Here is a 16,054-nt window from a genome sequence, read left to right as displayed (position 1 = left end):
GTAGGGATATAAAGAAAAAGTTGACGCCGGACACCGAACACCGGACGGATGGACGGACGACGACGACGAACCCCCTAACCCATCAGCTCCGCTGACCTTCGGTCACAGCGGAGCTAAAAAGTGTAGGTAAAAATATGTATACAATAGTAATTAAGATGATGGATAGAGTTACATCGATTTACTAATTCATTTGGGGCTTTTTTTATACGGCCAATAACAACAGACAGAAAGCTGTGTCTGCTTCAACTTCCGCGACTACTGATAATACGTAATACTATGAACTCTCTTCCGTCGGGCAATGGGAGTTACAAGGGAATTATTCACTGGTAATGGAGATTTTTTTCTATCTGGCTTAACACACTCACTAGCCTGCCAATCATTTGTAATGGCTATAACAAACAGATAGGATGCTTTACTGGCAGGAAAAGGAAAAGATGATATTGAGAACTTCTAGTTAAGTGTCCAGGTAGAATTTGCGAGAATGTTCAAGCAGCTAACACGTCACACAAAAACATCTTATGCAGATGACGGTGGTTGAAAATTATCGGAAAAGTTCTAAAATACAGACTTGAAACCAACATACGCAATGTTGAAAAACTACTGACCGGTAGCATTTTGACAGATGGACAAAGATTCGTCCGACCGGTCGTGACAGTCGTCGTCAAAATCGCAAACCCAGGTTTTAGGAATGCATCGCCCGTTGTTACACTGGAACTGCTGTTGAGAACACGAGTGGGGTGCTGAAAAGAAAGAGGGAAAACATTGCAATAAAAGTAATGACGTAATAGACATTGACTCGGTCTCCTATTCGAGGCGAATCAGCCATCTGAAGCGTCAATTCTGTCAATATAACATGGCTTCATCCAATACTAACTAAATGTGTAAGACCCATCCAGGGTAAGCCGTATTGGTATTGATGAATTTCTTTCGATTAGGATGATGATCATCAGTCCTATTTTGCCCATGATTGCAATACCATATCTCCAGTGGACCAGTTACGAATTTTGTACAAAAATGTAAAGTCTCGATATGCCACAACAATCAATAACAAAATTCATTTTGAAAAGTAATATAATCAGACAAGATTGATTTCGCTGAGTCACCTCTGCCTCATCAAGTATGACATAAGATATGAAACAGAACTATGAACAAAAAGCCCACAGCTATTACTATTTAGCTAAATAACTATTTAGAAAATATCAATTTACACAGCCAAATAACTATTTAGATTAGGAACACAAGAAGATTTACACAGATCAACGGGTGTGATCATATTTCATGAAACTGGCTTCCGATATTCATTCCAATGTAGTTTAGGTACTTACGGCAATTCAGTTCATCGGTGCCGTTTTTACAGTCGGCTTCGCCATCGCATCGCCATCGCTGCGGGATACAACGTCCATTCGAACAGGTGAACATGTGTGACGGACATGTCGTGTATGCTGAAATAAACAAAACCCATATTAGCTTTCATTGGTGTTTGGGGAAATCCTTTTTGTTTTTAACACAACGTGTCACGAATATATATCATTCGGGATTTATGGTTGGATTTATGTTGTAATTTCATTCATAATTGTGGTTTCTATTATTCCGTAGAATTTTTTCAGTACTGCACAGGTTGTTTACTAGATTCTATCCAATAGTTGTAGAGATATGATACAATGCGATCTCAATATTATCTCAATCGGTCTATGTTCGGTATAAACCAGTGCTCATAGATCTTTCAACTAGAAGGAAGTCTCGTCGTTTATTTATTTGTTTCTCTCGTGCGGACCTTAGGAAATCTCTGGAGTCCTTGATAGTATGGACATTACGAGTTATAGCCTATTCTTATAGCCATTTCCAGTCCTTGGTTATAGCTTGACTCTAGTGAGATAACTGATTTCAACTGGGTCCTAATCATGCTTACCATTGAAACATGTTTAATTTTTCTATTGAACTAATATACGAATCAGCTATGAATTTTTAGTCAACCATTAAAGCCTAATTGATCGTCAGCAGTAAAATACTTAATCAATTCCTCAGGATTTTTCGAAAGATTTCAATATAGTGTACTACAAGATATTGTACTGGCATCGTGATATAATTATGAATTATGAAATACATGTATTATACAGTAGCTTCAGCTTGCCCCCGATCAGAATGCTTTGAATTTTGCCAGGCTGCGGATGAAATTCTAAAATGTTCCCACCCTAAATCATGCAGTGACCAGCCATCATCAAAATGCGCTTGCCTCGGAATAACAATAATAGTCCTGCGAGATCCGAGGAAGCAAGTTATAAATATATTAAATGTTTTCGAATACCGTAAAAACTGGCGTATAAGTCTACGCGGCGTATAAGTCGAGGTCGAATTTTAGACCTACATTTCATGATTTTAACATATATCCGGCTTATAAGTTGAGCCCTTCTCTTAGAAGAATAATTACTTGTATCTTATTAAATAGTTTGTTTTGATAACGGTGTGCGCCTTCACGCATGCCGCCGCGCGTCAGCCTGATTGCTGCAGTGCGTTAATCAATAGACTGTTACACACACACTCAGGTATAATACACTACCATACAGTGATAGAGTAGTGTGAGTCACACGCTATATATAGCCTAATGTATTAAGCGCTGCTATGAGCGCGCATATATGAATAAATCGTTTTAAATGAAGCTGTGTCAAAATGAAAGAAGTTTTTTTTCATTAAATAAATTTATTTATCATGAATAATTATTCAAACTGTTATAGCAGTGAGAAGATGAACACTGTCTTTTTTGTCTGGTAGAATCAATATTTCTTGTGACCTGAAAATACTTAGTAGAAAACTGTACTCGGCGTATAAGACGAGGTCAATAATTAAGTGGTAAAATCAAGGGTTAAAAACTCGACTTATACGCCGGTTTTTACGGTACATACATTAGCGGGAAAAAGAAACTTACGACAATCCAATTCATCAGTGCCATCTCCGCAATCGTCATCGTGGTCGCATTTCCACGTCGACGGTATACAATGGTTGTTATTGCATCGAAGCTGTTGCAGTCCGCAGTGAGACTCTTTCACCTGACACAAACCGTCGACCATGATCGAACCGCCATCACACCGACATTGTTCATTCCTTCAAATGAAACATACCGATATACAGCAATTACACTATAAAATTCCCTTCCATATCAATACATGCTAATTAAATGTCCTCGTAATTTTAGCCATTTGGAGGATGACTGACACATACCCATCTTTGAGAACGATATGAGACATCGAGTCTGGACACAAGCACGTACGATTCGCTCCGTGTGACTGATCCATCTGAGGTCTTCCCACGCAAATATGCGAACAACCGCCGTTGTGTTTCTGGCATGGACTCGCGCCTGAAAAATGCGATTGTTCGGTCATAGCTTATCGAAATGTAAAATTGCCGTCATGTCACCAGGTATTAATTGGGACCCAGTTTCGCATTTCTGAGGCGAACTATGCGTTAACTAATTGGAAATGAACTGATTTGGACATAAAACTCACAACTTCGGAACTGGGCACAGTAGGAAAAATCTAATTTGTACATATTTTCCCCACAAATTAGGCCTAACGATGTACTCTTTCGTTCTTGATTCCCATTTGAGAAAAACAGAATTTTTACATCTAGGATCAACTGGCAGTTTTAGGGATGAGATTTTTTCACATTGCCATTTTCCACTTACTTCACCCACACAAAAAAAACAGGATTTTTCACATTCTTTTATACCTAAAGGAGTTATTTTTTCATACAAAAAATCTTCACACTAATTTTTTCAAAAGGGACCTAACATGATTTCTTCATTTTCGACGAGGCAAGAATTGCATAGAATTAAACATGTAACAAATTAAACCTGTAATTACGGTACACAAATCAATGACTGACACTAGACAACGAACATGCAGATGTTATATGAACTAACTAGGGTCAAAGCAGAGCCCAGAGATAAAAGAACATATACAGCCTATAAGGAAAACTACGTAGAGATTTTCAACAATTTGTTTTCTAAATTTCAGTTTGTTTCCAAAATCTTCACATTTTTTCACTTTTTTCACACAAAAATTTACTTTTCAGAATGATCCCGTTTTTTTTTCACATTTTTCACATGCATCTCACCCCTGCAGTTCATGCCAAAAACGACATAAAACATATATACAAAACCACACAAAACCAACACTTACCATACTGCCGCGAGTGATACACGGCCTTCACATCAGTAACGACCCCAACCCCGGACACGGCCGTGGACACGGCGCCGAGACCGTACTTGTTCTTCGACATGATCGAGCGTTTCGTCCAGTCGCTCCAGTAAACGCGATCTTTGAACACTGTGATCGCGTACGGATGCGGTATCAGCCAACGACCTTGAGCGATGAATCGTATGTCGCGTCCGTTGATCGTCGCCGAGCCGATGCGCTTCAGGTATCCGTCCGTCCAGAAGATTCGTTCCGTCTGGTCGTCGACGGTGATTCCGTTCGGCCAATGAACGTTCGCTTTGTCGATAACTACCGTCGCGTTGTCGCCGTCCAAATTAGCTTTCATTATGCACGGGTTCCTCGAGCTCCAGTCAGTCCAAAACATATAGCTGAAACAATGCGTAGTCCGTAAGTAATCATTCGACACTTCAGTATAGAGGAAGATTAAGGTTTTAGGACATGGTGCCCTACAGATCAATTATACCTGAATGTGACGAGTTTCAAAGAAGTAAATTTCAAATTGTGAAGAAGTGTCTGCAACGCATTCATATTACTATTAACTCCTCCTAAATGAGTGCTGTTTACGTCGGTGCACCGTTAATTCAGCGGTTTTGTAAGCCAATTTTTATACTACACACTACCTAAACTCAGTTTCTAATTTTATAACCGCCTCAAAAACAAATCCTGGTGGTAACCCGATTTAGTCATAGTCTACTGTACAACCCCTACCAAAATTTCTCATTGCCCATTTTCTCAAAATTGAAGGAGTTTTAAAGGAGTTTTCGGCATTTTGTTCAAATCAAAGCAGTTTCAGCACCTTTAAAAGCGTTTTCTGTTTAGGAGGTATTACTAAGAAATCAAGGAGTCGTAGGGACCGAGTAGGAAAACACGAAACGAGGTTGATATGATGGAATTCCATGTCAACGCTACCTAAGCGCCAGTGTACAGCTGACAGCAGTACATTTGATTACAGCAGCATGCATATATGCCTTGGCAAACAATGCTGATGATGGTAACTTTTGATGAGGACTTCAAAATCAGTGCAATTAGGGTACTGTTGAACAAATCTAAGCACCAGTCTAATCATTAAGACCTTACTAATGAATTACGATTTATTCGAATTTCTATATATCGAATCGATCTCAGGAGCAATTGCATCAATTCGCGCACAAACTTGCAGCAGCCTCCCTATGAAAAAGAGGCCTTCTTTTTCAACAATAGTTTCCCATTATGGTAATGGAATCTTATTCAGAACCATCGGTGAGTTTTAAATCGATTCAAAAACTACTGTCAAAACCTGGCTGAAGCTGAAGTCTACTGATTACTGCGAAGGTAAGGAAGTGATTGATAATAGTTCTTACCCGTGGTTTGGATCAAGAGCAATAGCGCGGGGTCGATCTAACCAACCCGTCGAATTGGAAATGAGTATTTTCCTCAGTCGACCGTCCGCCTTGGACATCTCGATTTGCTTGTATCCGGTGTCGATCCAGTACAGGTTATCGTTGATCCAATCGATGGCCACACCCTCGACGTTTACCATTCTTCCCTGGACGATTGTTTCAACTCCTACCTCCGCGTTAAAACATACTCGCTGTAAGCGAAATTCACATTTTTAACAAATCCCAACTGTACCGATTTAGGGGTAGCGAACTGTACAATTACAAACTAGACAAATTACAAACTAGACAAAAATTTCTAATGGACTATTTTTCAAAATTGAGGGAATTTTTAAAGGAGTTTAGGGCATTTGGTTCAAATCAAAGGAGTTTTTTGAGCACCTTTAAAAGCATTTCTGTTTAGGAGTTTTTAAGGAATCATAATGATCCGGTGATTACAGATATCATTCTAATTGTTGTAAGATTTTACCTTGATCACTGCTTGACGCAAGTCGACCCAGTATAAACAGTTCGTCGAATAATTGAAGTCAATCGCGACGACATTTGCCAACGACGGAATTGGGTACGTCAGCCGGCTACGCGAACCGATGCTGTACTGCTGTATCGTCGTTCTCGTCGAGAATATCAGAAACTCGGTCAGACGTCTGATCGGACACGTGATCACGTCCGGTACGTAGCGATGTTCGTCGCCGCCTGAACATGTGTCACCGGCAACTTTACGATAGCTAGAAAATAATAACTAGCAAATGAGCGACATCAGGGGTGGATCCAGGGGCTTACTGTGACAGGAGCCCAGACATATGAATAGGGCATATATACCAAAAAGGGCAAGTTAAGTAGCCAAAACAAAATTTTGAAATTTCAATGCATTTTCATACAATTTCTAGGCACTTGAGGGACATTTTTAAAGAGAAAATAAACTAAATCTTGCGCTGTGGACTACCGTCTTATGCGTTGCGGGCGGAAAGTGCCCTGTAAAATATTGCGAATAATTCAAACCATCAAGGTCAACCACACTTCATCCATCTAATCAAGTTTGTCTAAGGGCATGCAGGGCCACCTTCGGTTATCGGAGTTAGTCGACTATAGTCCAACTAAATGAAACCGAATGTCCGTTAGTCGGAACTATAGTCCGGAAATGGTCGACCACGCAATTGAGCACGGTCGCTACAGTTCGGACCTAGGTTCAAGATGGCCGACACTGTGAAATATGTTACGACCGAACTATAGTGTGTTCGGTTATTAGTTCCGACCACTAGTCAACTTGCTATGAAAACCGAAGTTGGCCCAGGCAGCGGATTAATGCCCACATAACTCAAACCTGAGGGTTAAATTAACCACTTGTATCAGTCAATTGAGGTCTCCCTGCGGTTAAAGTAAATACTACTAGTCTACCGGCATCGACTCTTACCCTTTTGTGCGTTTCCAAGTTCCATGGCATGGCGTAGGGGGCTGATGAACGTTGAGGTTGATAGACGGGTCACTTCTACATATTCCGCTGTAACCATTAGCGAGTTTGAACCCAACATCACTGAAAAACAATAATAGATTATATCATTCAAGACTCAAATGTGGCCCAGTTCGCAAATATCTGATCCCTATATAAATAGCCCCTACGCTAACCTAATCATCCCCAGCTTATACCCGGAATCATAAACTGCATATCAGTCTTCGCTCTCCCGTTAAAACCCACTATAAACAAAATTCAAAAGATCGAAAGCGAATTCTTATAATAAAAAATCAAAAGACACAACATTTTGGACCCTCTCTAGAGACCATTGTCAGGTGTATATTTCGTATATCATGGATATAAACTCATTATCTCAGTGTTTTCAATAAGAGCCAGGTCCCAGGTCTCAGACCCGTCTGTTGTTTGTAAAGGACCTGCCTGGTTTTTCAAACCAGCTTTTCTTTCAGTGACTGTGACATAGGGGGAACCCTCCTGTTTTTCAAAGGTACCTGGCTTGTTAATTTCTTATTGAAAACCCTGTATCTAATCTCCACGTCAACCAGTTGCCCACACGCCGTACTTACCATTCGAAATCCTCGCGCGTACACGAACAGTTCTGATAGTTAACGGCGCGCACGAACTGACGACTGTTGTAACAATCGATTCGCGCGACGCGACGTTTATACGAAACCTTCCGACCGAGCAAACACATCTGTCCGTTGTACGGATCGACGGGAGACCACATCTTGTAGTCCGATTCGCTATTACATTGGAAATCTGCAAGATTGAAACGAAACATCGTGAGAGTTACTTAACCTCTTCGCTACCATAGGTAATGTAACGCCCCTCACCAGCGCATTTTCCCATATTCATATTTTATTTGGATTCAGTTCAGTATTTGAGGCACTGATTCGCCATCTATGAGTAAATAGTGTAACTAAATTGAAGCAGACAAACATTTAGTACGTCTATACACCAGCGGCGTAGTGACTCACCACACCAGCAATTGTAGTAAATGAATATATTTGCGACGTAAATATACGTCGCACATGGTGAGAGAAGAGGTTAAAACCAAAAATACAAATCCTCTCTGCATTTTCGTTAAAACTGATCGGTAATCCATCGTTCTTGAGAATATGGATCATTCATTCCGTTATAGACAATTTTACATTACAACCAAAAACTCATTTTCGGTGCCAGACATTTTAAGCCGACTCCAAAATCCAAGTATATACAGACTGCCACCAAAGGCGCATACGGGAAAATATGATGGGGTGTTGAAGATAAGATTTTAAGTCGAGACTTTTTCCAGACTTCTAAGGGAAAATGCATGAAAATAAATTGTCGATTGTAATTTTGTGTGACCCTTTGCAAATTTCAGGGGTGTGGGGAAATCAAGATCCCCTTTGTCAACCCTTTATACTGCCTTTGAGTAGTCACTAAAGGATGATATGGCTCAGAATGCAGTCATTTTGATATAAGATCAGAACCACTTCTATAAGATAAATGTGTGGAAACGAAAACTCATCACTTACAAGTCATTCCCATTTTAGTAATCGACACTGAAATTACCTGATTTCGACAATCAGTGAACTCGTTCTGAAAACTATTCCCTTTTTCAAACCATCACGTAAATCAATTCTTACAAAAACATTCATAAATTTGTAAATACTTTAAACGTCATTATATTGTAACTTCATTCTTGAAAACTTACTGAAAACATCGTGAAGATTCACTTGAATGATGATCCAGCTGTGAAGACCGGATTTCGATCCAAATATCGAGAAAACCGTCGATTTTTCGCCGGGCTCGGTAAGCAGTCCGTACACGCGTATTGGTTCCTGCGAGAACACCTTGCTCGACCACGTTTCGCCTTCGTTCCAGGAAAATCTACGTGACATAATCAAGATTTTGATAAATTAGTCTGATTCAAACACAGGGCTCGTTACTTATCCAAATGTTTTCGGTAGCATTTCTTAATTTCAATGAAATAATTATCAGTCAGGGTTGATATCGGTTAAGGATATGACTGCATCAGTTAGCAAATATTTTTGGTGGAAAACCTGTGGCAGGGTTCCTACAGATCGATCCATCCCCGGATATAAAGGGTTAGAAAGGAACCAAGGAAAAAAATTTTGCATTTACACCATTTTCATATTCAAATTACAGTAGTCACTTCCTAGAGTAAATCTGTACAGTTTACGTAACTCAAGCATTAATTCAGTGGTTTTGTATGCAATTTCTTATCCTTTACACAACCTAAACTCGGTTTTTTTATTAAGTAAATGCTTAATTGAGTAAAAAGAATCCTGGTTTCAACTCTACCATTTTAGTGAAGTTTACTGTAAATTGAAAATTGCCTCTCTCAAAATTGAAGTGAGTTTGGGCATTTAGCTTAAGATCAAAAGAGTTTTTAAGGAATCAAGGAGTCATAGGGAACCTTAGAAGAATGAAGGGATACAGATGACATACTTGATTTCTCGAGTGAACGGTTCTATGGCAGCTATCAAACCACCTTGGTCGCCGAACATGAATCGATGAAGACCTTTCAACACCTGAAAAACATCGTACACTATGACCATACAATTTTTTTTAAAATTTTCATGTAAACTTATATTTCATTTTCTAATCACAACGAAAGATCAACGGAATATGTCTTCGCCTACGTACCATATGCCAACTGACACCTCCGTCCGTAGATAGGAATACGTCCGGGACGCGACCGAGTGTTTTGTTCGCTTTGCCGGCGGCCATTATCAAACCGGGGGCCGAATACTTCGACAGAATCGATGGCCCGGACGGAAACCACTGACTGAATTTCTGACTCAAATGCAGCGAGCAGCCGTTTACCTGAAAATCCATAGCATGATCTATTATTTACACGAAGTACACACAGACCCATGGACGGAGAATATAGAAATCTTTAGCCACATTCTTTCCAAACAGCCAGGTCCCTCATCAAGGCCCTTATTCGGGAAATAAACAAGAATTCCGATTTGTTCTCAATGCCAATAAATGACTTCTCATCAAACGTCAACCGACTTCTGGTTTTTTACATAGCTGGTTTTTTATTCCGTCACAATATCAAGTAGAAATGAATATTATGGTAATTATCATTATGATTATCATTATTACTATTATTATTAAATATTACAGCTTAATATTAAAATATTTCATTTAACTTCATTTTTATAATGTATAATGATATATTGTAATATTTAGTGGATATAAAATATATTATTATATTATTATCAAACTTACGATAGCGCAGTTCAGCGGTTTCATATTGTTGTCGACCGTCGGAGCGAGGATCAGGTGCCATCGTCCGCCCTTGTCGTACGTGATGAACGTTTCTTGGTGGCTGTTCAGCGATGAGTTTTTCAGCTGCGACGCGATGTAAACACCGCGCAACGCCTCGACCCGGTGTATATCGGCGAACGGTTCGCTGACGAGAAACCTAGACGACGAAAGTCAAAATCTCGTGAATTATCGCAATACGGACAATGAAGTTCGGTTCGTGTTAACGTAAGACTTAACGCATTAAATTCCGATCCATTAACCCTTTCAGACTGTCTACACCGCAGTGCTGTGTACAAATCAGTGATCCATAGTTTTCCATCTACATTCAACTCCAGGATTTGAGCTTTGGAAATGAACTAAATTCAATTCCAGAATCAAATTTTATTGACTGAGATCTATGAAACTCGGTCCTACAGAGATAACAAAATTTTGGAACCGTTTTTTGGAATAAGAAACGCCAGTAGCCATAATGTGAATCTAAATACCAATACAGCCAAACTCGCTCTCATCGAAAAAGTGGTCATAGTCGTCTTCATTCTTAAGATGCAATTTTTTTTCCAATTGAGTGTAAGTCAGCATTTGGATAAGTCCTCTTTAATGAGGCTTCGATGTAAAGTACTCTGAGCGGTTTTTAATTAGCGCTATATAAAACACTATCATTATCATTATGTCATCAACGAAAAGATAGTTCCAACTGCTATGACTTAACCCTTTCAGTTCATATTCACCACAGTGCGATGTATAAATCCATGGACTGTGCTCTTTCACCGCATCAAGGTGCATTTTATTGAAAGATGGAAGCAAACAGTAAGTAATAAGTAACTAACGATACACTGCACTGAGGTGTAGACGCATTAAGCGGTATGCCCGTTATTCAATAGAGTGGGAGAGAATCTTTTTTTAATCTTTAAATTATCTCCAGCACTTTCGGGGATTAATTAGTCAGTCATGATCGGGTTAAGCTAGTGTACGAGTAATGATTTATTGAAGCATCAGGCGTATCTGATGACATACTTAAGCCAATGGTTTGCGAGGTAAGCCGGTCCTTTCGGGTTGTAGTAGACGACGCGCTCGAGTGATAACGAAAATCGGAATCCTTTCACTTCGGATATGTACAGGTTCGTGACGCCGGTCCGGTGATACACGCATAAGAACACTTGGTCCTCGGAGGCATCGGCGACGTAAAAATCCTATGATCAGTGAATTAGAAAAAAAAATTCAATCAAAATTGAAATAACAATTCAAATTTTGGATCATTCAGCTATGCAGTTAAAGCAGGGTCCCTGCAGATCAGTCATTCCTGGATATAAGTTTTAAAGGAGGAAACTAAATATTTCAAGGAAGCATCTGAATCACTTTATATTACAGTAGACTCCTCCTAAATCAGTACTGCTTATCTTGGTAACCGTTAATTGAGTGGTTTTGTAAGCAAATACTTATCCTTAACACTAAGTAAACTTGGTTTCTAATGGGCAACCGCCCAATATGGTAACAAAAACATCCTGGTTCCAACTGTACCGATTTAGGCTTAGTCTGATAGCCTATTTCTCGAAATTAGGAGTTTCTGGCATTGTGCTCAAGCACCTTCTAAAGCATTTTCCATATAGAAGGGGTTTTCAAGAAATCAAGGAGTTGTAGATTAAACACTTTCAATTTTTTTTCAAGATAAAACACTTTCAATTTTGAATAGATAGCTAGGTAACAGTGTCAGTTAAGTACACACGCGTAAATGATTGTATAAGTTTTTCTTTACAAAAGACCACCAGTTTAGTTGTTTACACATAACCCTAAATATTTTTGCAAAGGTTACAGTCTCTAGTAATTATGGTAGCTCAGCTATACCGGGATATAATAGGGGTAGAAATGTCGCAATGATCGCAGCGGTTAACAATATCCCTAGAACCAATAATAAAGACTGATCAACGAATTATATCTTCCGAGCAGAATGAAGAGGACTGATTTATACTCTGAAATCTGCAACGCAAACTTTTAACTTCATTGAAATACTAAGAAAGGCTGTCAGATAACGATTATATAAAGACCAAAATGGGCCACAATGACGTTTTTAAGATTGCCAGAAAGGGCTGGTTATCTTGGAACAAAAATGACACCTGAATATTCATCATTTCCAAGAATAATGTAATATTCTACAGTATTTCGATCAGTGGTGTTTTTGTCCAATATTTATGGGTATAGAACTGGTCAAATTCATAAATTGCTTAAACTTTATATACGAAAGTTACAAAACTTGAAAGTTCATATAGTTTCGAGTGATTTATCTATTCTTGCACGATAACTCGTCGCATTTAAAAATAAAGTCATTCAGATTTCAGGTACCGGTAGAACGGAATGGCAATCGGCCAAATCGATCGCAAATTCATAGGCAGTCTAGTTCTATAAGCGTTCTATTCAAGGCGTTTTTATTTTTCAACATTAATCGTCCGATGACTCAATGCTAAATGTAGGCCTACGAATAATGTTCCTGGTTTGGTTCATGCCCGATTATCAAAACCACTATACCATTATACATACTAAGTCGTTCACGATCATGATAAAAGTGATGCCTTTGTTTATCATTCGACATTTTCCAAACAGAATTTTTTCTTTATACAAATTCAGGAAGGCATCCAGGAAGAATTTATCTACACTCAACGATCCTGACCATTATGTGCCTTTATGATCGATAACTGTAAAAGCGGTCCAGTAATTTCAAAATAGATACTTTTTTTTTCGAGATCCAGATCAGGTGGTATCATTGTTGCCTAAGTTCTGATCATGGTGAAATTAGAGGATCTACGACCTTCGGCAAGGCATCCAGGAAGAATCTATCCAGACACTCATGATCATGACCAAAATGCGTTGTTACGATCGACAACAACAAACAAGATAGCTTTTTCAATATCCAGATTAGGTGGTGTTATTTGTTGCCAAGTTCTGATCTACAGGAACATACAAGTTCTATAATGGGACATACCGGTACAGCCAATATGGAAATAGGAATTACATAGTAGCTCTGTCATCGGGGACATTATGACAAAGGTCTTGGAAATAATGCAATTCTTCTCCATCCGTTAATCCACTGAGCACTATTCAGAGCAGACCAAAGTTCCTTGAAGGAAGAGAAGGGCCAAAAAATTCTTCCCCCACCAGGATTTGAACCCTGAATTGACGAGACTAGTACGCAAATGGCCGAGAAGACTTAAACCATAGGGAATTGAATTCTAAAGGAGTTTCGGGCATTTTGCTCAAATTAAAGGAGTTTCAAGCACCTTTTCCCATTTCGAAGGAATCAAGGAGTCGTACGAACCCTGTAGATTTCGAAAAAATAAACACTGTACTTACCTCGTTGGTATTATTACCCGGAATTATAGCCTTCTGAAAATGGCTATGGTTACGCGACACCCACAATTCGAGATGACTTGAGTTTGGCGACGCCAATGGCTGATTACAGTTATAGGCGTTAACGATCAAACAGCAAAGCGTGTAACGTAAGGGAGAAATAGAAGAGAAATAGAAGATCGGTGGTTAGGATCGTTGGGAGTGCTCAGCAAAAATTAAAACTCGTGAAAAAAGCAGCTTCGAAAATCAATCGTCGTTAATTAAATCGGCACTTCAACACACTATTATATAGGGCCGGTCTTATAGAAAGTCATCGAACGCCGAGGGCCGATCCAGAGGCCAATTTTGAAGGAATTGTCAAAACCCAAAAGGGCACTTTGATGTCCAAAAAGGGATGCAGCTATGGCGACTCCCACAATGAGGTGCTAATTTTGAAGAATTTGTCAAGTCGAAAAGGGAACTTCGAATTGTTGTCCAAAAAGGCAATCTCATCAATAGCGTACTCCCACACTGATGCAGCAATTATCTTTGTTGACAAAATGAAAAAGGGCACATCAAAAAAAAATTTGATGGACTTGTACGAGTCTCATTTGTCCCCCTGGAGGCGCATCCAGGAAAACATAGTGGCCATTTAATTCCACAACCGATGCAAGGATGTTCCCGTTTATGGGAACATAGTTTGAATCAAAACATAGCAAATCATTCAAACGATGACTAGTCTATAAAACGTGGGACCCAATCATTTACATTAAACCGAATGTCTATACTAAAGGCGATACCCACACATTGTGTTATATGTATGTTGTGTTATTGTACACATTGAAACATACATGGTGTATTAATCATTCAGCTTCATTTGCTAAGTAATGAAAAATGTATTCAATGATCGGAAGAAAAAATCATATTTGAGTTCGTCGTAGACCATCCTGATCTGCACTAGTATAGACATTCGCTCTGACAGTTCTTTCTGCTGACCTCAACCGACTTCGGACAAATTGAGACATCGAAGTTAAGCACATATACAAATAACAACCGAAAACTAATTGGAAAAAAGTACAGTTGAGGTAAGCATAGTCGACTGTCATTACAATACGGTGTTGAAGAAAGCGCACATGTTTGTATTATTCAACACACAGGACCCGGTTCATCTGTTGCGTAGGTTAAATTTTGACTCTTCTATAGTTAAAACATTGTCGCATATGAACTACAATGTAATTTCAACCCTGGAATAAACTGAAACTGAAAACGATTGAACTGGATCCTGGCCAACACCGATAAGCACGTTCGCTGCCACTGTGATACCCACAGTACGTCCCCATTGCCGCTCCGAATATACTTGAAGGTACACGGTTTTGAGCTTCGTGCTCTTTGTGTAATATATAGCTGAATCATTCATCTTGGTATATACAAATATTTGTTAAATAAACTACTCCATACACTTTTAGGTTGCTCCTGGAGCATAGCCCTTGCTCATAATAGACCATTGGCTATTTAGAATGATTGAAGCAGACATTGTTCGCATTGCCAGCCAATCAACAACCGCTGTAGAATCAGGTACAGTATTAATACTCGTAGTGGCTCCGGTGACAGAGCCGACGGTTCGATCATACTCGTAGCTGGCAGCGAATGCGTTACAGGCAGTTTATGATTTTAGACGGAAATAAATCGGGAATAAAAATTGTATATATATAAATGCTATGTCATAATCGATTTAAAAAAAAGTTGTACAGCCTAGAAACGCACTTAGTAGTTCCACTGGTATGCTAGCAGCCATTGTCTGCGCAAATAGCTACAGACCATCTGTCAGCAGATATGACGACATATTCAGATAATAGTCGTATTCTTAAATTAAAATTTGTGCGTTCAGCGGAAAGGCAATAGACGCTATCCAGAGGCATCAGAAACTCTTTTCCTGTCTAGATTGCGCAGAGAAGTTCATTGAATATCTTTCATTTCTAGGCTGTACAATTATTGTTGATGGGTGTCTAAGATTAAAGAGCTAGAGTACAGTCAGACTACGAGCCGACGCGGTCATTTTGTACCAACCATATTAGTGGTATTTCGTCCGCCTATCATAGCTCGATGCAAACGTTGACTACGATTGTAGGAAATGTACAGTTCGTGATGCGGGCTAGCCTGTAAAATCACGTAGTATGTAGATATATGTACGCCTAGTTATGCCCAGAATTGTACAAAAACATCTACGAATTCAGCCTATAATAACATGTATTATCAGGGCCCAGTTTTTCATCCCTCAATCGGCCGGGTAACTTCATGACACACGAGACATTCTGGAGGAACCATCTAAATAATATTATTAATTTCTATAGGCCTACCATTATTACTTCAAAATTTCAAGCAGAAATTGATATTACCCG

The 16,054-nt window shown here is 39.3% G+C and overlaps 1 protein-coding gene across 3 annotated transcripts in view; it reads right to left on the bottom strand.

Moving 5' to 3' along the window:
* Window positions 1-16,054, bottom strand: part of LOC141907025 (sortilin-related receptor-like) — a 48,397-nt gene that overhangs the window by 27,097 nt on the left and 5,246 nt on the right. The window contains exons 6-21 of one of the 3 annotated variants that reach the window (XM_074796563.1): window positions 15,723-15,812; window positions 13,680-13,778; window positions 11,352-11,527; window positions 10,299-10,494; window positions 9,708-9,887; window positions 9,510-9,592; window positions 8,752-8,927; window positions 7,622-7,814; window positions 6,999-7,118; window positions 6,057-6,312; window positions 5,552-5,781; window positions 4,176-4,579; window positions 3,217-3,352; window positions 2,924-3,099; window positions 1,326-1,442; window positions 606-740 (exon numbers count right to left, since the gene is read on the bottom strand). In XM_074796563.1, the coding sequence (XP_074652664.1) occupies window positions 606-740; window positions 1,326-1,442; window positions 2,924-3,099; window positions 3,217-3,352; window positions 4,176-4,579; window positions 5,552-5,781; window positions 6,057-6,312; window positions 6,999-7,118; window positions 7,622-7,814; window positions 8,752-8,927; window positions 9,510-9,592; window positions 9,708-9,887; window positions 10,299-10,494; window positions 11,352-11,527; window positions 13,680-13,778; window positions 15,723-15,812 (2,767 nt within the window). The remainder of the gene's footprint in view (window positions 1-605; window positions 741-1,325; window positions 1,443-2,923; window positions 3,100-3,216; window positions 3,353-4,175; window positions 4,580-5,551; window positions 5,782-6,056; window positions 6,313-6,998; window positions 7,119-7,621; window positions 7,815-8,751; window positions 8,928-9,509; window positions 9,593-9,707; window positions 9,888-10,298; window positions 10,495-11,351; window positions 11,528-13,679; window positions 13,779-15,722; window positions 15,813-16,054) is intronic. The other 2 variants (XM_074796566.1, XM_074796565.1) reach the window with 2 other exon arrangements.

Source organism: Tubulanus polymorphus, chromosome 6, assembly GCF_964204645.1.
Source record: "Tubulanus polymorphus chromosome 6, tnTubPoly1.2, whole genome shotgun sequence".
NCBI classification, from domain to species: Eukaryota; Metazoa; Nemertea; class Palaeonemertea; order Tubulaniformes; family Tubulanidae; genus Tubulanus; species Tubulanus polymorphus.
The sequence above is the reverse complement of the archived record's forward strand: the minus strand, read 5'-3'. Positions and strand labels throughout refer to the sequence as shown.